This window comes from Lissotriton helveticus, chromosome 1_2 (genome assembly GCF_964261635.1).
Source record: "Lissotriton helveticus chromosome 1_2, aLisHel1.1, whole genome shotgun sequence".
Taxonomy (NCBI): domain Eukaryota; kingdom Metazoa; phylum Chordata; class Amphibia; order Caudata; family Salamandridae; genus Lissotriton; species Lissotriton helveticus.
This window is the reverse complement of record NC_136058.1, coordinates 175776811-175799284: the sequence shown is the minus strand read 5'-3', so window position 1 is coordinate 175799284 and position 22474 is coordinate 175776811. Positions and strand designations below refer to the sequence as shown.

The 22474-nt window shown below is 45.6% G+C and overlaps 1 protein-coding gene across 1 annotated transcript in view; it reads left to right on the top strand.

The window, feature by feature from the left end:
* ZFYVE9 (zinc finger FYVE-type containing 9) overlaps positions 1–19296 on the top strand; it is a 676896-nt gene extending 657600 nt beyond the window's left edge. Inside the window, exons 17-19 of the mRNA XM_078670659.1 lie at positions 495–600; positions 1055–1231; positions 16916–19296. Coding sequence (XP_078526785.1) covers positions 495–600; positions 1055–1231; positions 16916–17077 — 445 coding nt within the window. The 3' untranslated portion in view covers positions 17078–19296. The remainder of the gene's footprint in view (positions 1–494; positions 601–1054; positions 1232–16915) is intronic.
* Positions 19297–22474: the final 3178 nt, after the last annotated feature.

Here is a 22474-nt window from a genome sequence, read left to right as displayed (position 1 = left end):
AAAGCCTGCAGAATTTTAAACCAAATCTTTCTGAAGAACTGTGGGTGAAGAATCGCATCTGGAGTAGCTGGGTAAATGAATGAAGGCATCATAACAATAAGTTGTAATCACCAAAGTATATGTAATGATTCTTGCAGGCTTTAACCCAAGCATCAGCAATTGTGTCACACAGTGATCCTCCGAAAGGGATGCTCGCTTCCTGGTTATTTGACTGTCACACACTCATTATACATTTCTGTTATGAGATCATACACTTTAAGGAAGCAAAGGTTGGGACCTGATTCAATTTAATGATGCAGCTTGTTTTCAATGTGAATTTATTTTCGGTTGTGCGTTGTCTTGTTGTGTAATGTTTCGGAAGAAAGAATACTTTGCCATACCAATGAGTTTATCTTTGGTAATGTGATTTACCTATTTAAATGTAGGAAAGTTGTGCAGTTTTTGTGAAATCAGCTCAACAATTTTTTGCATCTTTTCTCTTTCTCGGCCTACAGAGTTGTAAGTCCTATTGATGGTAAATCGATGGAGTCCATAACCAGTGTTAAAATCTTTCATGGGTCGGAATACAAAGCAAATGGAAAAGTCATTAGGTGGACAGAGGTAAGGGAATTGGCTCAGTTGCTTAAGAATGTAAGGGGTAAGAACAGAGCTCCCAACATCCCTCAAGCTCCTCTCCAGCTGCCTATCAAGGAAATAAAGAAGGCTCATGCCAAGTATGTATTACAATACGATGCTCTCAGCAGGCAATGCATCGCAGTAAGGCATAATGGCCCTCTACAGAGCTGGTCCTCATGTTGACTCAGTTGACTGATTAATAACTTCACTGTGATAGGTTTACTTAAGCCCAGGACACTTCCAAAACTCACTCTCCAAGCGATCAAAAGGTATTGCTGTCTTGGTATAATTTCTAGAGAATTCTTGACTTCGGTATTCATTTTCTTATGTCCAGTTTTATTATTTTTTTAACTTTACTCAACCTTTCTGCTACATATCAATTAATGTTCATGTCATGTATGAAGGGCCAATATTAGTTTGCTTTTTATTTCCTCCTTAGGTGTTCTTTCTGGAGAACGATGACCAGCAGAATGGTCTGAGTGACCCGGCTGATCACAGCAGATTGACTGAAAACGTTGCCAAGGCCTTCTGTTTAGCACTCTGTCCACACCTCAAGCTGCTAAAGGAAGATGGAATGACCAAACTGGGCCTGCGTGTTACACTTGACACCAATCGAGTAGGTTTTGTAGGGTTTCTATTTCTGCAGCGCACAAATGAAAAACTTCAATATGACTGAAAAATTGAAAAACCTTTTCTTTCGTTACACTAGTCAGTCACATAAAAGTGACTTGATAAGGTCAGAAAAAGACATTTTTTAATTAATACTCATCCTTGTTTCAGGCTTCCATTCTCTACCATTTTGTCTCTCTGCTGAAAAAAAATAGCTTTTTATTCTAAGATTTTGTATTTCAAAGGAGTGACGCTGGAACAAGAGTGTATGACATATTTGTAGGTAGCAATACAATTGTGACTTTTGCATGTCAAAGTGCTGTTGATAGACTGAGAAGGACTTTATTTGTGTTGCGTGCGAAAGGTTACTCAAGTTTGATATGCCAATAACATCCTACCTCTCAAAGCCCTTGAGGGTCACTGTGTGCCTCAGCCAGTTACCTCACCACAGGGTAATCTGAAGCATGATCCTCCTATCCCACCTGGTCCCCCTCAGTATGGATCAACAGGCAAGCAGGGCTACCTTGGTGATTTCTGAAAGGGCGCATAGTATGGGGTTCCCATAGAACAGCTCCACAATAGCCTCTTGGTCCAGCAGTGCCACCTCATACAGAAGGCTGGGTCATGCCACTCCCGGCTTAACCAGTCATTTACCACCAAGATCTGTGCAGCCCTGTAGTAGAGGTGGACATCTGCCATGCCTCCGTAACATGGTAACTGTACACATTTGCCGAAAGCCAGCCAGAAAGGCTGGTTCCATCAAAGGAAGGTACACATTTTCACCAACAGTTCTTTGAACCAGGTCTGGGGGTGAGCACGTGAAGGTTTTGGAGGATGTAGAGCAGTCATGGCAATAACATAATTTTAAAGAGGGATACTCTTCCCAGGACATTAAGTGAAGTTTGGCCCATCTGGTAAGGTTCGTAGTCGTCTTAAACATCAAGGGTCTTAAGTGCATATTCCAAGCCAAGTGAGGCTCTAGAGCTATATGTACTTCCTGGTATTGGAAGCCGAGTATAAGGATAGGCAATAATGATTGCCAGTGTCAGTCTATCATATGCCTCCTTTACGAGGGGCCAGGAGGGATTTGTCCCAGTTGAACATAAGTCCATATTATTATTATTATTTCTTGCATTTATAGGGCGCACAGCTACCCAACAAAGGGTTTCCCGGCGCAGTAGATCCAATTGTTAATATGGCTTCAGAATACTAAATATTGAACAGCCACGTTTTTAAGGCCTTTCTGAATTTAATGTAGCTCAGCTCAGACCGCAGTGTATGTGGCATTGAATTCCAAAGTGAAGGTCCATAGACCTTCCCATTAAGGGTTAGCCTCTGACTCAAGTGAGGTCCTGTGAGGGAGAGTTGTGAGAGAAATTAGAGGATATTGTCTGCATAGACGGCAATCCTGTCCTCAGTGGCCACCCCCAGTCAAATTTCCCTGCATGGAATGAGGTACTGTCCACTCTCCAATGGACCCCTAACAACCAGGTGGCCTCAGTCTTCCTCACTAAGGCATCCCTCTCGATTGTAGCACCTTCCCAGACTAGGTAAGGCCTTGCTTCCTCCTCCCCGAGAGGCTGTGTCCCTTGTGGCTGGCCAATTTAACAGTTAGCTCGATTTATCCTTCTATTCATATTCTGTCCTCATCGAGGCCGTCCAACATTGGGCCCCTCCCCGAGAGAGAGCTGTCACGGGAATCCCTGTAGATGGCAAACTGCCATCGCTCTGACTTGGTCTGGGGCTTCAGGTAGTCCACTTCAGGGGTAAGACCTTGATTTCCATGCCGGTTGTTTGTCATTACTTCTTGCGTTCTTTACTTCTCAACTAGGATCTAGCATTGCCCCGCACAGTTGCCTTTCCAGATGTCCATAGTGTGCCCGGAAGATCAGTGTATCTTTGTTTAGATCAAAGCAGGCTTTTACCTCCTGGGCCAGATATTGCGTGAATTGTTTATCAGCTAGGCACAAGGCACAGGAGTGTTTTATGGTATGACATTGGGTAATATATGTGAACCGGTCGTGTGAATGAGGTCAGTGGCGGTAAGGAATAGTAAGTCAATACGCAACATTGTTTTGTGTGAAGCTGACATAAGCAAAGGTGCCTAGATTCCATATGCGCCGCACGTCTGAGTCCTAGGGAATCATTCCACTGGCATAACCCACCCTGGGTCCTGCCCTGTGCACCCCTTGAGGCCAGTAGAGTCCAATTCGGGGTCCATAATATCATTGAAGTCTCTACCGATGATGGTAACCCGCATGGGGAAATGCAGTATTTCACATTTGAGTCTCCAGGGTGGATGTGAAGGGATAATGGAGGACCATAAACATTTAGAAGGTTGTAATGGCAGCTCTCATGGGAGCCCTCATCCACAACATATTTCCCAAGGGAGTCCGCTCGTACACACAGGACCGCAAGTGGGAGAGTTTTATGAAGGAGAATTGCTACACCTCTTTCTTTTTCCGTTATGTGCACCAGTCACTTCTACTTATTGTTTTGGTATCCCTTTGGACTCCGTTAATCTGATAATCATCTGTTAAGAGATATTTTTTGTCAGACAGTACAAAGGTGTTTTTCTTATGTATCCCCACCCAGCCCTGAAGAGTCGTAGGCTTATTGTGCCTTATACGACGAAACACGTGTCGACTGGTTCTTCTCGTGTCTAAACAATAAAAGACATCACATCCGCGCTGGACTACTCGTGTTACATATTGGTTATCATATATGCTTTGGCACTAACCTTGGTCTCTATAGAAATTGTTAACCACTACTACATTTTTTATCTTCACCATTAGAGGGTGCATGGGTGCCCTGTTTGTTTTGACTTTCAGGTACTGACTTCGGTTCGTACTCTTCTGGGGGGTTATAGGGCTTATCCCCTCGTCCCTTTGCACCTCGCATAACTAGAACCGTTACTCACACTTTAAGCGTTACTTTAAGCTGGACGCCACCTTCCGAAAACCCTTGCTCTGACCCACCTGCTACACCGCTAATGCCTTTGGAGTAGCTGGCATGATGCACCCTATCATAGTCATAGCGGGTGAGAAATGGGAAAGTGCCCAGAAGATGTCTCTTGCAACAATAGAGCAGCTGGCGAGTGGACTTTCTCAACCCTCCTCACTCTCCCTTACTTTATCTGGTCATTCAGAACGTTAACATTCTATGTCATAAGGGTACAAGCCTACATGACCATGGGAGGTCAGTGTCTGAGAGCGGAGGGCGGGCCAAGTGGATGTCCTTGTTTGGGCCCACATGGTGTCTGGGAGTTAGCCATGGGTAAAGCAGCAAGTACAGGCAATGCAACATGGTATAGAGCGTATGTAGCCAGAGAGATCATGTGTTTATTCGTAGAACGCCAACAAACAAAGCACATAGTACATACCCATCCTCGTAACAACACCCCACTCCCAAACTTCCTCAAAGAAGCATCTGTCGCCCTCCCTGAATCAAACCTGGCATAGGTTCACTGAATATATTCTATGCCAACCTCTACATGAGTAACAGGAAAAAGGATATAGCGGTACTGACAAAGTGTGGACAGCTGAAAGACACAGCCATTAAATGGTGTGTGAATCACTCTCCCCAGTCTTCAGCTACGAGAATACCGATGGGTCTCTTGCAGATGAAGTCTGGCACCTCTGCGAGCTTTTGCGTCCCCATACTTGTTGTCCTGGGATTATGGCACTTGGCTTCATATTTGCACTTTTACATTTGAGCGGGCTCTGCTCTGTCGCCCAGGTCCATGCAGCTGCTGGATCCTCCAAGAAGAGAAATTTAGATGTGTGGAGCACCTTGAGTTTTGCTAGATACAGGGCCATATAGTTGAACCCCATGGCTCTGGCCTGTTAAGTTTTTCATTAAAAACCTCCATTGCTGTGGGACCAGGCGCTTGTAGTCCATTAAGATCATGATACGGCATGTTTGGAAGAGGAGTTCCTCCGATTTATGTGCTTCTCTGATGATCGCATCTCTGTCCCTGTAGTTAAGAAGTAATTTAGTGTGGTTGCGATCATTGGACATGGAGGGGGCTTCTGCGATAAGGATACGTGAGCTCGTTCAACAACAAAGCAGGTAGAGAGCTAGGATTTGGGCATCCTGGTTTCCATACATTTTTTGGGTGTCAGACTCTCCACCCTCTCCTGAAACCCCATGAAGTAGATGTTGCACCAGTGTGGACTGTTTTCCATGTCTTCCACTCATTCTGCCAGGGTTTTAGATGTGGCTGAGAGGCGAGAGGCTGTTAATTTGAGTTCCGCACTGTATCCTCCTGTTCCGATACGCATCCCTTTACCACATAGACTGTGTCAGCCAGCTTGCGTAGCTCTTGTTGCAAAAAGGCCCCTTCATCGCCCATTGGCTACCTCACCAATGTTGGTTTGCTGTGCTGGTCAGGAGGATTGAATAGCCTGAAGGATAGCATCTAAATATCCAGGGGCAGGAGACTGGGGGCTGCGGTGGCCAAAGCCATCCACCCACCTGCCCCCTCCGCCACAATCTGTGCCTAGACATTGGGGCAGGGAATTTGTTGAGCTTTGCTTGGGTCGGGGAAAAAGAGGACTAATCCCAGACCCAGGAGACGATCAGCGGAGGTGCTGAAGCGGCACAGGCCACCTTGGCAGTAGGCCTGCCACAGTATATCAGATGGACAAGTGGCTGAAATTTGGAGACCAATGTCCCAAGGTGCAGCAGGGCTCTGTTGTTGAAGGTGGCAGATCAGCAGTGAATATCTTCTCCCCACTGCAGGTTGTTCACTGTGTAGTGCTGCAGGCGATCGTCCACACCACAACCAGCCCATGTGTGGTTAGGACGAGCAGGTGGGGCCTTCTTAAGGGGTGGGCCAACGTGGAGGGGGAGGCAGGTGATGGTAGAAGAGTAGAGCGATCTGCCCTTCAGTGGGCGGTCCACACCTTCGGACTCTATGGTGGATCTATGTGCCATCAGTAGGGGGTGAGGCTGCTAGGATGACCCAAGAGACACACCTAATCTTGGCCCCCAGTGGTACATTGACCCACCTGTAGATTATAGGGAGGTTTGTGAAGTCCAAGTTTGTTATCGTGTGGCAGGCCCCTCTAGGCAGTTCTATTTGGCCCGCTATGTTGGACACTTCAGGCCTAAATAGGAGAGAGGCTGCCTCAGACACACTCATGCGTGCTCACCAGGGGCTTCGTGAGCTCAGGCTCCCTCCCTAATGTCTGGATCATCGAGGCCCCTCCCCTCTGCAGCTCTTCGTGGTCTGTCCCCATTGGGAACCCCTACAGGCCTATGGGGATCGGGTTGGTGAGCAATAGGAAGGCCCACAACTAGGCTTCGTATCAGTGTCCGGCGCGGCAGTAACAGTAGGCTGCAAATGCGTGGGCCCTCGGCTCCGAAATTGTGCCCAGTGCCTAGCCTGATCATCAAGAGGGGCCAAAGGGTCCACGTGCAGTGTGGCAGACCTCGGCAGCACCATGGATCATTAAAGTTCCTACTCGGCGACTGGGAGGTCAACGCAGTGCTTCCACCACCTTGGCCACACCTCACTGGCTTTACATTTTTTTATGTGCTTGCTTACCCACTCTCACTGCAGCAAAGGTTTACTATAGTCTTTGGAAAGAAAACTAACATTAACCAGTGTGCTCAATAAGTTCATATTTCCAGCATATCATTACATTCTCTTATTCTCAATGCTCCTCCAGGAGTATTTCATCTGCTAAGAGCCTTGTCTTGGAATTTGAGAAAATAATTGGGCTGTCCAAATAGCCCAATTATTGTGGGATGGGTGGGTCCGTGAACTCTGGGCAAATTTAGGGCCGTGTTTCTGTGAGGCATAAAGCTGAATTGATCCGGGTGGACTACAGTATTAACTATTTTAACCAGGCGAGTAGGCAAGATTCTGGTTTCAGCATTTAGGAGGGAAATGGGCCTGTATGTGGCACAGTCAGTCTTGGGTTTACCTTCTTTGTGTATTGGGACTCTGGTGGCAATCCTCTGCTTCCTGGGCAGCGTCCCACCCTCCCTGGATTCCTCAAACATAGATTTCAAATATGGTGCCAGTTTATCAGGTCGAAGTTTGTACAGCTCGATGGGAAGTCCATTGGGACCAAGGGCCTTCCCCGAATTTAAGGATCGGATTGCTTGCACTATCTCATCCGTTGTCAAGTCACTCTCCATATACGTACGATTGTGTAAGGAGAGCTGGGGAAGCCTAATGTCTCGTAGCAATTCCCGAGAGTCCTCTTCGGTGTGCGAGGAGACGGTTGTGTAAATAGTACAAAAATGGTTGGCGAATCTATCTACTATTTCCTGCGGCTCTGTAAGAGAGGTGGCTCCATCAACTCTAAGTTCCGGAACCAGCCTGCTCGCCCATTCCTTTTTGTCGAGCCACTTCTATAAGTTTCCCTGCTTTGTCTCCCAGGTCGTAGATCCTGTCCAGTCGCTCCCTGCCTAGTGCCTTGGCTCTATCCATCACTAAAGCCTTATAGCCGTATTGCTTCAGGTTCAGCAAATGGAGCTTCTCTGATGTCACTCCCGATTCTAGGTCACCCTCTAACCTGTGAATTTTAGCCTCAATATCTAGGACTTCTTTGTGCAAACAAGGCCTGACCCTGAATTACAGTCTTAAATGCTTCCCATAATGACTGGGACGAGGACACAGAACCCTCATTGTCCAAAAAGTAATTATCCATGGTTTTGACGAGGTCTTTGCGGATTTTCTGAGGTACCATGGATTAATGGGGGGCTATTCTTCCCACTGCGGTCTGGTTGAGGATTACATATGTACCCATACCGGTGAATGATCAGATATGCCCCTCGCTAAGTACCTGATTTCGTATATGTGGGTGACTTGTGATGCGGAAACTAGGCAGTAATCTAAGCGGGAGAGACTATAGTGAGCCCCGGAATGAAAGGTGCATTGTGACTGATCTGAATTATACGTTCTCCACCCATCCACTAACCCCATGGCATCGAGAAAGTCAGGCAGCGAGTGTGCAGAAGGCCCCACCTTCAGCGGGGGATATCTAGTGTGCCCGAGACCACTGCATTAAAGTCACCCAAGGATTAATAGGCCATCTAGAATGGTGAGGAGGACAGAGCCCAGGTCCGCAAGGTGGTATTCTGCAATCCTGGTGGTACGTATATAGACATAAGTGTGATGGGGCGCCCCTCCCACCTGCCCGAGACCCCAATTTATCTCCCCCGATCATCCGTCCACGTGGAGCTCACAGCGAGGGGGAATTAATTCTTCATCATGATACCCACGCCTCGCGAACCTGAAGTGAATCCTGCATACTCCACCATTTTATACCCCCACCTGTGCATCGCCTTACATGAATTTCCAATCAGGTGTGTCTACTGTAATAGGACAATATCTGGGGCCTGCCGTTTAATGTATTGGAGCACCACACTACATTTAATCTTGTCCCCAAGGCCGTTGACATTCCAATTCAATATCTTAACATTTTTGTCTCCCTGTGTACCCATTGGTTAGTGCAAAGATCTCAGCATCCTCTGATATACACTCAAATTCAAGCACCAATGTGAAAACCTTAACAACATATGAACATGAACCCCCAACCCAACAGCCTCCACCCTGCGGCCATGCACTCTGGGCGCGGAACTGCCCATGTAAAACTCTGCTGAGTGCCTGTCGCCCTGTGTTTGAACTAAAAGTAGAAAGTTTAAGGACATGACATACCGTCTCTGTCTCCACCACACCAACATAATAACTATGAAGTTCCCTAAGAGAGTCACACACCACAGTTCTGGGTGATGGCCATTAGAAGGGGACAACCCTTAGATGAGCAGCCACCACGCAGCCCACCACAGGAATGCGTCCGTTCAGTGGAGCCACTGTGTTAACTCTAGCCTCGTCAGCCATGTGGCTGGGAGGCAGTGTCTTCTCCAGCTGAGTGATCACACGTGGCACGGTCCATGCAGAGTTCAAGCCAGTCCGCTGCTTCCTCCGGCTGTTCGAAGAACCAGGTTCTTCCCTCTGCTTCCGCACGAAGATGTGCTGGGAATAACATAGAGTACTCGAGTCCCCTGTCTCTGAGCTTCTGTTTCACAGTAATGAATGACCGTCTCTGTTTCTGCACTCGTTGTAAAAAGTCTGGAAAGAAAGAGATGTCTGCATTCTCGTAGTGGAGGGTGGCCCCCATCCAGGCGTTTAGGTGAATTACATTCCTGGCTCGGAAGTTTAGCACTCTTGCTAGTATCGGGCGCGGAGGAGCCCCCGGCTTGGGGCGACCTTCAAGGACCCTGTGCGCCCTCTCGATAATGAAGAACTTGCTGAGACCCTTGGGCTGTAAGTGCTGCAGAATAAGATCTTCCACAGAGAGGTCCGGGGATTGCCCTTTGGCCTTTTCTGGTACCCCTAAGATACGTAGGTTATTGCGACGTAGACTTCCTTCATAATCATCCAGTTTGAGTTCGCAAATTTATGTAAAGATCGTATGTCCTGAATTTTCCCTTGGAGCTGGGCAACGTCTCCCACCAGGCTAGAGATGGTAATTTCCACCTGTTTGACTTTTTCGTTAAGTTTTGTGAGGTTAGCTCGGATCAGGTTGACTTCAATAGTAATGGTGCCCATTTTAGGTTCCAGGGAAGTCTTAACCCTGGTGATCACGTTGTTAACATCTTTAAGTGACAGCCCTTGATCTTCTCCTCCTTGATCACTAGTAGAACTACCCCTAGACTGACGCTCTGGAGCATGTCTTTAGGGAGGGTATAGCGGTCCAGTCTGTTCGATTGCACCGTCTTGGGCCCTTTCGTACCCGCTGATTTGCCCTTCTCCATTGCTGCCTCAAACGGACTTCGGGCCCCCTGATAAGTTTGCCCCCGTCTCCAGTCCCAGCTACAATTCAATCCAGGGCAATGTCGGACCCCAGTTCCCGGCTCCCAGAAACCAGGGGAACCAATGCAGGGAAGCGAGGAGGAGCGGTACCACCATAGCGCGGGCAACCAGCTTCAAGTCTCTCCCATGGCGTGCAACCCAGGCAATGGGATCCGGCCAAACTTAACCCAGCGGAACCCGGCTCACCACCTTCTGAAGCGCCGCTATTGTCCAGGATAAACAAGCCTTTATCCAGCAATCTATGGAGCCCCAGCCTCCACACGAAGGGTCCATAAAAGTCAGGCTCTGTGTGCTGCTCCTGCCGCGTCGCTTCTATGCCTCCGGGAAGATGGGGGAGGGGCGGGCCATGCGCCTCCTGTCGGTCACCCGTGAGGCGGGTAGGATAGCGTTGGGTGCGATGGACACCAGGGGGGAGGGTCCCGCAACTCCATTCACCACCTTGGGGGGCCCCCCACCGCCTCACCTCGCTCCAGTGTGCTGTGCGGATTAGAGAAAGGCCGAAACCGATCTCGCCTCTCCATCAAACCTCTGACCCGAATGGTGTGTGTGGGTTGCACCGGGCCTCCCGCATCGTCCCCAGCGAGTCGCCGGGCTCAGCAATCCCACCGGAGCTCTCCACGGGCCTGGGCTGTGATCTCAACGGTCCCGAAGTGCGAGCACCTCTGTGCGCATGGGCGGCAGAAGCTGATTCTGCAGGGCTCCACAGTAGCCGGATATAGAAATTGAGTCCCTGGCTGCGCTGTCTCCGTAGGCCGTCACTGTGCGAGACTCGTAGATGCAGGGGCAGGAGGTGGTGCAAGACATCCCGCTTGCCTTCCTGTGGGTTTCCCAATCTCGGGGAACCGGATTCGTGTGGCGGATCGACGTGGGGAGAACATATATGACGGAGCTAGTGGTTTAGACAGCCATCTCGCTCCGGGTCTTGGCCAAGCCTCCTAGTTAGGAATTCTTGATGTACTTGTAGCTTTCAGACTGACAAGTAAATGAAAGTAATTTAATGAGAAATCCATCTTTTACCTCATTGTTTTTGCTTTGAATCTACTCACTGGTTCTGAATAGGTCAGGCGGTTAATTGTTGAAATCCGAGGGCTAGTCAACGTTCCTAAAAAAAAATTGCCATTTTGGATTCTTACTTGTGTGTAAGAAATAGAAAGCTTTTGTGGTATAGATTTCTTTAGATTTAGGGAAGATGGACTGAATAGATTAGGGATGCATCTGTTATTTGTATGTCTTCTATTTGATGGTTGTGATAATTCCACAAAATTGACTATCCTTTATCATAAATCCAAGAACTCACTCGGAATATGGTCTAGAAGAAAGGCTGTGATGGCAGAGGCCTTTCATGTAATGCAGATGAGAGCTATTCTTTTCTTTGTACAATGAGGGTTTTACCGTTTGCATGTAAGAAACATATGAAACACCTTCTTCAAGGAATAACATTATTATCCATATTTGTTTACTTTCCGGTTTCCTTCTAGACTACAGTGTGGGATATTATTTTTTTCTGTGGTCTCTACTTGTTAGATGCTTAATGATTCACATTGAAGGAATATATACTGTTTCCAATGTTATACTTGCCTTAACAGTACAATCTCAACATCTTTCTATGGTGAAGCATGCACTTCTTTTTATTTGAGTGTCTTATTCGTAGCATATAGTATACCATAACATTAAATGCAGAAAATCAAATAAATGAATTATTTTCCAATTGCAGACTGAAATCGAAGCGCTATTGCTATACAGTACATCATTCCACAAATATTAACCACATAGATACAGTGAGTTATGTAAAGAAATAGACCATTATAGCTCATTATTAATCCTAGATTGAATGGGAACCTAGTAAAAAAGTAATCATTCACGTTTTAAGATCAACCTATCAAAATGCATTTACACCTAAGAACGTGTCATACCTAATGCTGTAAGTTTTTCTTGTTTCTATTCATAATGCTGTTTTCCTGCCTTTGGGCATGGCTCAACACATAAGAGCTTATTTTCAATGTATTCTTCCAGCTACAAAGAATCTGTGTCTTTACACTCCCTACGCATTTAGATACGGAGTCTCTTATATTGCTGTTTGGTCTTATTGAAAGACATGCCGTTAAACATAACCAAATTCAAATCAGGTTAGGTTTATGGAACACACTCTCCTAGAAACGTACCAAGACTGAATATTTGACCCAAACAGGTTTTAAATTAGCTGTTAGCTCATTATGCCGTCAACAAAAGGAATGTCTCCAATATCTTCCTTTTAATAGGAGCCCAATATAGTCACAGTGTTAGGCCAGTATCCATTTTTTAATAGCGTTGAGTATAATGTAGCCATATTTCTTTTGGTGTCACTTCATTGGTCTTTTCCCCAGTCATATTGCTAAAAGGCCCGACACCCTGGTTGTTTAGTAGCATCCAATAGAACTTGAAAGCTTTAGATTTGCTCTCTCCTCAAAAGACCATGATTAAATCATTAGAGGATATGAGTTATCTCTTAAAAGTACTCATCTACGTGGATGGCATGATCTTAACACTGTGATCTGGCTATCTCTACAAAAGTTGTTCTTTTATTTCCTATAGAGACATTTCTGGTTGTTGACTGAATTTGTGTAAGTCTACTATTTTTTTCCTAACTGTGAATTCTTCTGAACTAATGTACAATTTAAACATATTGAAATGTGACAACATCACATTTCTGGGGGTCAAGATCCCTTGGGAGAGATATATATATATATATATATATATTTATTTTTTTTTTTACCTACTGGCGATAGCCAGTAGGTATATATAGTTAGGACCTAGCTACCATAGGAAATCCGCAACATTCTATTGGGAATAACTTTGGCGCCGGTTGAGGAATTTGCGTGTAATTTTCCAAAATTTAGGCCAGCTCCGCTCCGCTTCTTCCCTGGAAGTTTCGGGGGGATTCGTCATGCGGGGGCCGAGAAAAAAGGGGTGTCCCAAAACATGTTTTCCCCATGTTAATTTCCATAGGACGAATAGACAAAGCTACAGCCCGAACCGCTGAATGGAATTACACCAAACTTTGCAAAATTGTAGGGACTGGTACGCAGAAGTGCCTTTTCTATATTTGGTGAAGATTGCTCCAGTGGTTTTTACGAAAATTAACTTTAAAAAAATGTATATATCTATATGCACGCTTCGAGCGTTTACAGGTACGCGTACCAGGGAGCGCACCCGGCGCGCCAAGGGAGTGCGCGAGCGGAAAGCTGATTGGCTCTCGGGTGTCTGTCAACATTCTAAACAGTCCGGAGAGTCCGCCATCTTGTGTCTCGGTAGAATCGGGACAGAAGAGGTGAAAAAATAAAGGGGGAAATGATTGAAAGGGGGCAGGGTAGATACCCCCTGACCCCCTAGGTTTTCTGAGGGGGGCCTATAAGGGCCCTGAAGGGCAAAAAAACGTTTTTTTTTTTGTTTAAATTTTCGCGGGGTAAGCGCTCGGTGCGTTCCCTTGTACGCTTCCAGGTACGCGTACCCTGAGCGTACCACAGGGAAAAACTGTGGGGAAAAAATAGTGTAAAATAAGAATTTGGAGTGCTTAGGGGTAGGGTAGCTCTAAAAAGAGCTGTTGTGTTATTTGGGTGATTTAAGTACCTACAAGTAGGTACTGATGCAGAGTCTAAAATTCAACAGAAAGACTTTGTTCCCCTCATCTTTTGGGATCCCCTGATAAGGTCTGGGGGGGTCAGGGGCACTGTACCCTGCCCCATTTTCACTGTCTTAACTATTACATGTCGCTCTCTTCTGAAACTACAAAAAATGAGTGCTTAGAGGTAGGTTAGCTCTAAAAAGAGCTGTTGTGTTATATGGGTGATTTAAGTACCTACAAGTAGGTACTGATGCAGAGTCTAAAATTCAACAGAAAGACTCTCCATACAGTCACTCACACAATCATTGAGTCTTATGTATACTTATGTCCCCGCTTCGAGCGCTTACAGGTACGAGTACCGGTAAGCGCACCCGGCGCGCCACGGAAGTGTGCGAGCGGAAAGCTGATTGGCTCTCAGGTGTCTGTCAACATTCCAAACAGTCCGGAGAGTCTTCCATCTTGTGGGCAGATATGACCCAGGGACCTCCAGTATGCAAGGGGAATTAGTCCCCCCTCTGCAAACGCGCCCGTGGCCTGCGTTGCAGCGAGGTGTAAAAAGGGGCATAGCCTCATTACACCTCTGTGCAATGCAGCCCCCTGGCGCATACTGGAGGTTCCAGGTGGGCTAGTTGGCCCCCAGGGACCCCCAGTATGCAAGGGGAATTAGTTCCCCCTCTTCAAACATGCACGGGGGCTGCGTTGCAGAGAGGTGTAAAAAAGGGTGTGGCCTCATTACACCTCTCTGCAATACAGCCCCCTTATGCATACTGGAGGCTCCTGGTGGGCTAGTTGGCCCAGAGGGACCCCCAGTATGCAAGGGGAATTAGTTCCCCCTCTTCAATTGCGCCAGGAGGCTGCTTTGCAGAGAGGTGTAACAAGGGGCATAGCCTCATTACACCTCTGCAATGCAGACCCCTGGCACATACTGGAGGTTCCAGGTGGGCTAGTTGGCCCCCAGGGGCCCCCAGTATGCAAGGGGAATTAGTTCTCCCTCTTCAAACATGCACGGGGGCTGCGTTGCAGAGAGGTGTAAAAAGGGGCTTGGCTACATTAAACCTCTCTGCAATGCAGTCCCCTTGCGCATACTGGAGATTCCTGGTGGGCTTTCAGGTCTTATATAGTTAGGAATTAGCATTAAAAAAACCTTTGAAATTCACTGAAAAAAACATAGGTTTCAGGCCTTATATAGTTAGGAATTAGCATTCAAAAAACAAACAAAAAAAAAAAAATCTTGCAAATTCACTGAAAAAAACATAGGTTTCAGGCCTTGTATAGTTAGGAATTCGCATTTAAAAAACCTTTGAAATTCACTGAAAAAACCATAGGTTTCAGGCCTTATATAGTTCGGAATTAGCATTTAAAAAACCTTTAAAATTCACTCAAAAAACTATAAGTTTTAGGGGTGTTATAGTTAGCTGGACATTTCACTCATACAAAACCATTGAAATTGCTCCTATATAGTTAGTTGTACTAACTATATTTCGCGCACCCGCAATCCACTGCTGATGTCACATATTACATCATTCATGACATGGTCAGTGACATCACTGATGACATCTCAAATGACATCACTGATGACATCATCCACGTGACAATCACATACACCTTTTCATACACTAGTAAAATCTTTCATCACTCTTTGTAAAATACAGAGTATCATATTTGAATCCATTGTTACAGCAATACAAGTATCTAAAAACCCACTCAGTGATTCATAGATGTATACACGCATCTAATCACTTACCTGTAGATTCACTCATACATGCTGTCAATGAACAATAGAACCCTATCAAAAATACTTATACACCTAAATCGACATTACACACCAGCACACATCATATACTCACTTATGCAAACAATGGATCATACTTACATATTTACTTAGCTACACACGTATACAAACACAACTTCATCTATTCATTTAGATAGTAAGTCATACTAAGTGAATTATAAAATCATTATTACAAGTATAAAGTTATCCATACAGTCACTCACACAATCATTGAGTCTTATGTATACTTATTTATATACAACAACTGACACATACACTGCCTTTCATTTTTCTAGTTTGTTGGACATGTACCATTGAGAAATATATTTGCTCATCACCACACCCATAAAGATATTCACTCACCCAAACAACTGTTAGAACATGTAGTTTTAACTTCATATATCTAGTGAATCAACTATTCACACATCTTTGGGCAGTCACACACCCCCCACCGAACCACACACACATTCACAACAGTTTAGTCACTATCCACTATATTTAGTGAGACACTATAAATTGGTCAAGTAAACAGTCAATTACACTGCTACTAAATCCTCCATCCAAATATTTATTTTTATATATCCACTCATTCTTCAATGCAAATTACTATATATATATATAATGCATATTTAAATAACGAAGCAAAGCACATTCACTGGATGATGTCATCAGTGATGTCATTTGAGATGTCATCAGTGATGTCACTGACCATGTCATGAATGATGTAATATGTGACATCATCAGCAGTGGATTGCTGTTGCGCGAAATATAGTTAGTACAACTAACTATATAGGAGCAATTTCAATGGTTTTGTATGAGTGGAATGTCCAGCCAACTATAACACCCCTAAAACTTATAGTTTTTTGAGTGAATTTTAAAGGTTTTTTTATTATGCCAATTCCTAACTATATAAGGCCTGAAACCTATGGTTTTTTCAGTGAAAAAAAAGTATATATATATATATATATATATATATATATATATATATATATATATATATATATATATGTATGTATGTACTAAATCTTAGTTTCCTCATTGGCCAAGCAAAATAAGAATCTGAGAAACAAGGCTGATTAATTAGTGTCTGTATAAATTCAGCAAGATGATGGTAGCATTTTCAAATTGGAGATGGGTTTTTAATGTTAAATTAAAAATAGTATTGAAGAAACTACAGTTTGGTAGCTTGTGAAAAGGGTTTTGCATCATATGAAATGTGCGTCTTCAGATATTCCATTTCTGTTTACCAGATATTTTGCTATTGAATTGATGTTTGTCTTTAGACTATAGACACACACCATATGTACCATATGGTGAGCAAAAGGCAGTCCAAACCTTAAGCTGTATGGACGTATTTTGCTAGGACTATGCCTTCTTTGTACCAGTCTGATGAAACTTGTTAAATATGTAAATTGAAACCTAGAAGGTAATGAATGCATATTATTGTGGGAACTCTAGATGTCATTAACTTTTATATTTGTTGCAGGTTGGATATCAAGCTGGAAGTAACGGGCAACCCCTGCCTTCACAGTACATGAACGATCTTGACAGTGCCTTAGTGCCAGTGATTCATGGAGGTGCATGTCAATTGAACGAGGGACCAGTCATCATGGAACTTATATTTTATATCCTGGAAAACATCTCATAAGTGAACTTCACGTTCTCTGTCGGACCTTTTGCATTGCAATTGCATCTGAATCATTTGCACTTTAAAACTGGAAGTTTAAGCTTTTGTTAACACTACTAAATGGGCTCGGGCAGGTGGGAGGTCTGAGGACCGATGTTCCATGACTCTAATTCTTCTATGCATTGTCAATAATAAAGACGAACAGGGCAGCTTCTATCCTCTAAAAATGGAAAAAAAAGTATCTCTCCTCTACAGCTGATGAGTCATACTCGTTCTTGGTAATCTTGCTGCACCTGAATTGCAAGACCTAATTACAGCTATGTACTTTATAAGATTAAACGGGTTGAAATATTTCTTTGGAACTCGGATTAATGGAACAACTGAACGCAGTGTTGTAAAAGAGACGTTCAAAGAAGGGTCAATCGAGATCTACAATGCAACCTCATCTTAATTGTTGACACATCCAGTGGTTATTCAGCATACTTTGTAAAGTAGTACGGTTTACATTTCTTTGACTGATTTATGAGTCAAAGACATCTAAGACAATTTGCTATTTGCTTTGAAAATCCATATTATGTTGCATGGTACGGATGCCTAGCCATAACATATAGAATGTCTGTCAGATTCATGTGAGACCTAAATTAGGGGGAGTGCATGATTCGTTGCCAGATTAGATGCGCATCTCTCACAGGATCCCGAGGAAACAGCTCCTTATAAATTGACAGTTATTTTTGTGTAAATATATACATATATATATTATCGACAACCATGTTGCTGTCAGAATAAATTTTATTATTATTTTTATAATGGTAAGGAAAACTACCCGCATTTCTGGAGACTTTTGTTGGCACTGTCAATCCTGTACAACATTGTGCCTCAGACATGGAAGATCTGTATGTCATTTTGAAATTATGCATGTCTTGTAGGGGGAAAAAATGTTTAATGATTGCGATTATATCGCATTCCATTTTTCCACCTTTTCATTTTTATTTATTTTTTAATGTTTCAGATTTTTTTTTGTTATCTTGACACAGTATGTTTTCCCATGGTCATTCATCATTGTTGTAAGCTAGTCTGAGTTGTAATACACCAATGACTCTCAAGATCACTCCAAGATGGTGATAAAGGGTTCCTCCCGTCGATGGTATGGTGGGACGGATATCTTTTATTTCACTGCTAAGAGTGGAAACCAGACTCCTGCTGAGAAATCTAACAGCATCCAAATTCCATAAAGCCTTTCCCATGTTTTGAAGAGCTTTGATATCATGCTATTCAAAAGTTGGTATATTGCTGTCTGTGACATTAGATAATAGAAATACCTCGCATATTTACAATTGGGCTAGCAAAAGACTTATCTATGCTACTGTCAGCTGAGTTATCCCAAAAAGCCATGAAGTGGTGGAATAGTAACTGGAGAGTCATAAGTCGGCGTCTTTTAAACTTTTTAGTAAACGCAAATTTTCTTGAGTTCTCTAAAAGAGCTTAGTTTACAAGTTGCTAGATCCTTTGATTCTCTAGTCTAGCCATGTACTCTCTGAAACTGACATTTTAACTGAAATTAATGATTCTAGAGGGGTGAATCTTTAATGGGAGGACTTATTCCTTTGGAACTTGTAGCATAAAGGGTTGTGTTCTGTACTGTGTTCCACAAGAGACCTGCAGTGATGAGAGTGGACATAGTCTTCTTAGATGAATCAAAGGGACCACAGCTGCCCTTTTAATTACATTTTTGTTCTTGGTGGAAGTCAAATGAAGGCTCTTCAGAGTCTGACTAGCAAAGTTAAATTGCACAGATTAGAATGGATTCATAAGATAAGAATGATACACAGTGTCATACTAGTGTGGATATAAACTGAACTGAGAAATTGGATTCCTCAAGTGGGAATCTTAGTTCTTTTTTGCCTACACATCTTTGGGCAATTAAGCCAATCCGGGTGTGTCTTAAATATTGTAAGGTGTGCCTAAATGCTAAAGCAACTGCTTGGCCCTTGTGAAACACAGTATATATTAGTTGAGGCTTCTGGTATTCAGCTTTAACACTATCATTATTAGAAAATACATTACACTTTTGTATAATGATATGTTTGTTTAATTTCTGTTATTTTTATTTATCTAATGACATTTTTTTTCTCACTTTAACATTTTCTTGTACAAGGAAAGATAATGCCTAGATGAGATCATGAAGTGTGTAGCAGTATTTAACTATAATTGGAAAAATAAATTATACCATGCCACCACCACTAAAGCAGCATGATTTAACTTGGTGTTCAGTAATAACTCTATGAAGAGGATAATGTGTTGGGTTCATTTGTAAATTAGTTGTCTGCTGTAGCTGAAGATGCTACAGCAGTAGCACAAGACTAATTGTCCAAGTTACCCTTCTGTAGTCAATATCTTACTTTTTTATGGCTTTAATGTGGCATTAACACTGTGAGATCTGGGCAACCTAGCAATGTGGCATGAAACGCACTCTCCTGCTAAAATGTCTGGCTGAGAAACAGAATGCAGCCCAAAGCATAGGAGAATGGAGTACTGCTTGCCCCTGAAATTGGAGAAAAAGGAAAACATGGACACGTCAGCCATTGGGTCCACTCTAAGGTCTGAGATTAAGTTGATTGGAAACAAGGAGTGTTATTCTGGGCGTGGCACGTACTTAAATGGAAAGTTGGCAGGACATTGCTTATTTTACGGCTCACCAAATCCCAAGGAAGTTCACCTGAATCATGGGGACAGAGCAGCGGCGGCCCCTCCATTAGGGCGGGGGAGACCACCTCCACCCTCACATAAACGGTAAAAAAAAATGGGCTTTAAACCCGTTTTAATATTGTTTTATTTTAATCTCCCAGGACTCAGCCGAGTCTTGTGGGTGACTCCAAGGGGGTGGCACTGCTGTTAGGGGAGAGGTAATGCACTCCCTTCACTGCGCATGATGGTTTTGCAGGCCATCTCTGGCCGGCCAAACCGTCATGCGCAGCAAAGCTTTCTCCATCCCCAGCTGCATTGCTGGGGTTGGAGAGAGCAAGCACAAGCTCTCAGTCTGTCTGGGAGTGCCAGTTGCCAGCAGTCAAGCGAATCCTGACACTACTTTCAAGCAGTGTCTGGATTGGCCGCAATGCAGTCTTGGAACCTTGGCCCAGAGGAATGACTAGCATGATGCAGTGGCGTTGAGGTAAGTCATTTTTTTTGTCCCCCAAAGTTACCCCCACCCCCCCTCCTCTCTCTGGCCCGTCCCGCCACTGTGGCAGGGGACTGCCGCTACTGGTGTAAAGCATTTGTGGTAGACATGGGTTAATCTCACATCAGGAAATGCTGAATTTCCTTAGGAAAACTATAGCTCACCATGCAAACCATCCTCTCACTTCATACAGTTGTTAATCTTCACTGATTTCAACAATGCAAACATTTAAGACTAACAATCTTACCTTCGTTGGAGAATCAGCAGTTTAGTGGCATATCCTTGCGTTTGTAGCGCATGCCCTGTGTTATGAAAGTTGATGTTTTGTTACCTTTTCCATAGTGTCTGTAAATTAACCTCCATAATTAAACATTAATCATATCCTTCCATACTACCTTGCCCACCTAGTCCTCATGAATGAACTCCCCAGTAACTGTTTGATGTAATCCGTGTCATCATATTATGATTTATAAATTAATTTCCCAGTCCCTCGTCATCAACAGGCAAGCGTATAATTTGGGGCTCTGTGTGGGTGTGGGGGCTCTGTGTGGGTGGGGGGCTCTGTGTGGGGCTCTGTGTGTGTGGGGCTCTGTGTGTGTGGGGCTCTGTGTGTGTGTGTGGGGCTCTGTGTGTGTGTGTGGGGCTCTGTGTGTGTGTGTGGGGCTCTGTGTGTGTGTGGGGCTCTGTGTGTGTGTGGGGGGGGCTCTGTGTGTGTGGGGGGGCTCTGTGTGTGTGGGGGGGCTCTGTGTGTGTGGGGGGTCTCTGTGTGGGGCTCTGTGTGTAGGGCTCTGTGTGTGTGGGGGGAGCTCTGTGTGTGGGGGGAGCTCTGTGTGTGTGGGTGCTCTGGGTGTGTGGGTGCTCTGTGGGTGTGTGGGGGGCTCTGTGTGTGGGGGGCTCTGTGTGTGGGGGGCTCTGTGTGTGGGGGGGCTCTGTGTGTGGGGGGCTCTGTGTGGGGGGGGCTCTGTGTGTGGGGGGCTCTGTGTGTGGGGGGGCCTCTGTGTGTGTGTGTGGGGGGGGCTCTGTGTGTGGGGGGGCTCTGTGTGTGTGGGGGGGCTCTGTGTGTGTGGGGGGGGTTCTGTGTGTGTGGGGGGGGTTCTGTGTGTGTGGGGGGGCTCTGTGTGTGTGGGGGCTGCGTCTGTGTGTGTGGGGCTGTGTGTGTGGGGGGCTGTGTGTGTGTGGGGCTCTGTGTGGGGATCTGTGTGTGGGGATCTGTGTGTGGGTCTGTGTGTTGGGCTGTGTGTGTGTGGCTCTGTGTGTGTGTGTGGGGCTCTGTGTGTGGGGCTGTGTGTGTGTGTGGGGGGCCTCTGTGTGTGTGTGGGGGGATCTGTGTGTGGGGGGGGGCTCTGTGTGTGTGGGGGGGCTCTGTGTGTGTGTGGGGGACTCTGTGTGTGTGTGTGTGTGGGGGGCTGTGTGTGTGTGGGGGGGCTCTGTGTGTGTGGGGGCTGTGTGTGTGAGGCTGTGTGTGTGTGGGGCTCTGTGTGTGTGTGGGGCTCTGTGTGTGTGGGGCTCTGTGTGTGGGGCTCTCTGTGTGGGGCTCTGTGTAGGGGGCTCTGTGTGTGGGGCTGTGTGGGGCTCTGTGTGTGGGGCTCTGTGTGTGGGTCTGTGTGTTGTGTGTGGGTCTGTGTGTTGTGTGTGGGTCTGTGTGTTGTGTGTGGGGCTGTGTGTTGTGTGTGGGGCTGTGTGTTGTGTGTGGGGCTGTGTGTTGTGTGTGGGGCTGTGTGTGTGGCTCTGTGTGTGTGGGGGGGGGCTCTGTGGGGGGGGGGGCTCTGTAGGGGGCTCTGTGTGTGTGTGGGGTTCTGTGTGTGTGTGTGGCTCTGTGTGTGTGGGGCTCTGTGTGTGTCTGTGGGGCTCTGTGTGTGTCTGAGGGGCTCTGTGTGTGTCTGTGGGGCTCTGTGTGTGTTGTGTGGGGGGCTCTGTGTGTGTGTCGGGGGCTCTGTGTGTCGGGGGCTCTGTGTGTGGGGGGCTCTGTGTGTGTGTAGGGCTGTGTGTGGGGCTCTGTGTGTGTCTGTGGGGCTCTGTGTGTGTCTGTGGGGCTCTGTGTGTGTGTGGGGCTCTGTGTGTGTGTTGTGTGGGGGCTCTGTGTGTGTGTTGTGTGGGGGGCTCTGTGTGTGTGTAGGGCTGTGTGTGGGGCTCTGCGTGTGTGTGTGGGGCTCTGCGTGTGTGTGTGGGGCTCTGCGTGTGTGTGGGGGGCTCTGCGTGTGTGTGTGGGGCTCTGCGTGTGTGTGGGGGGGCTGTGTGTGGGG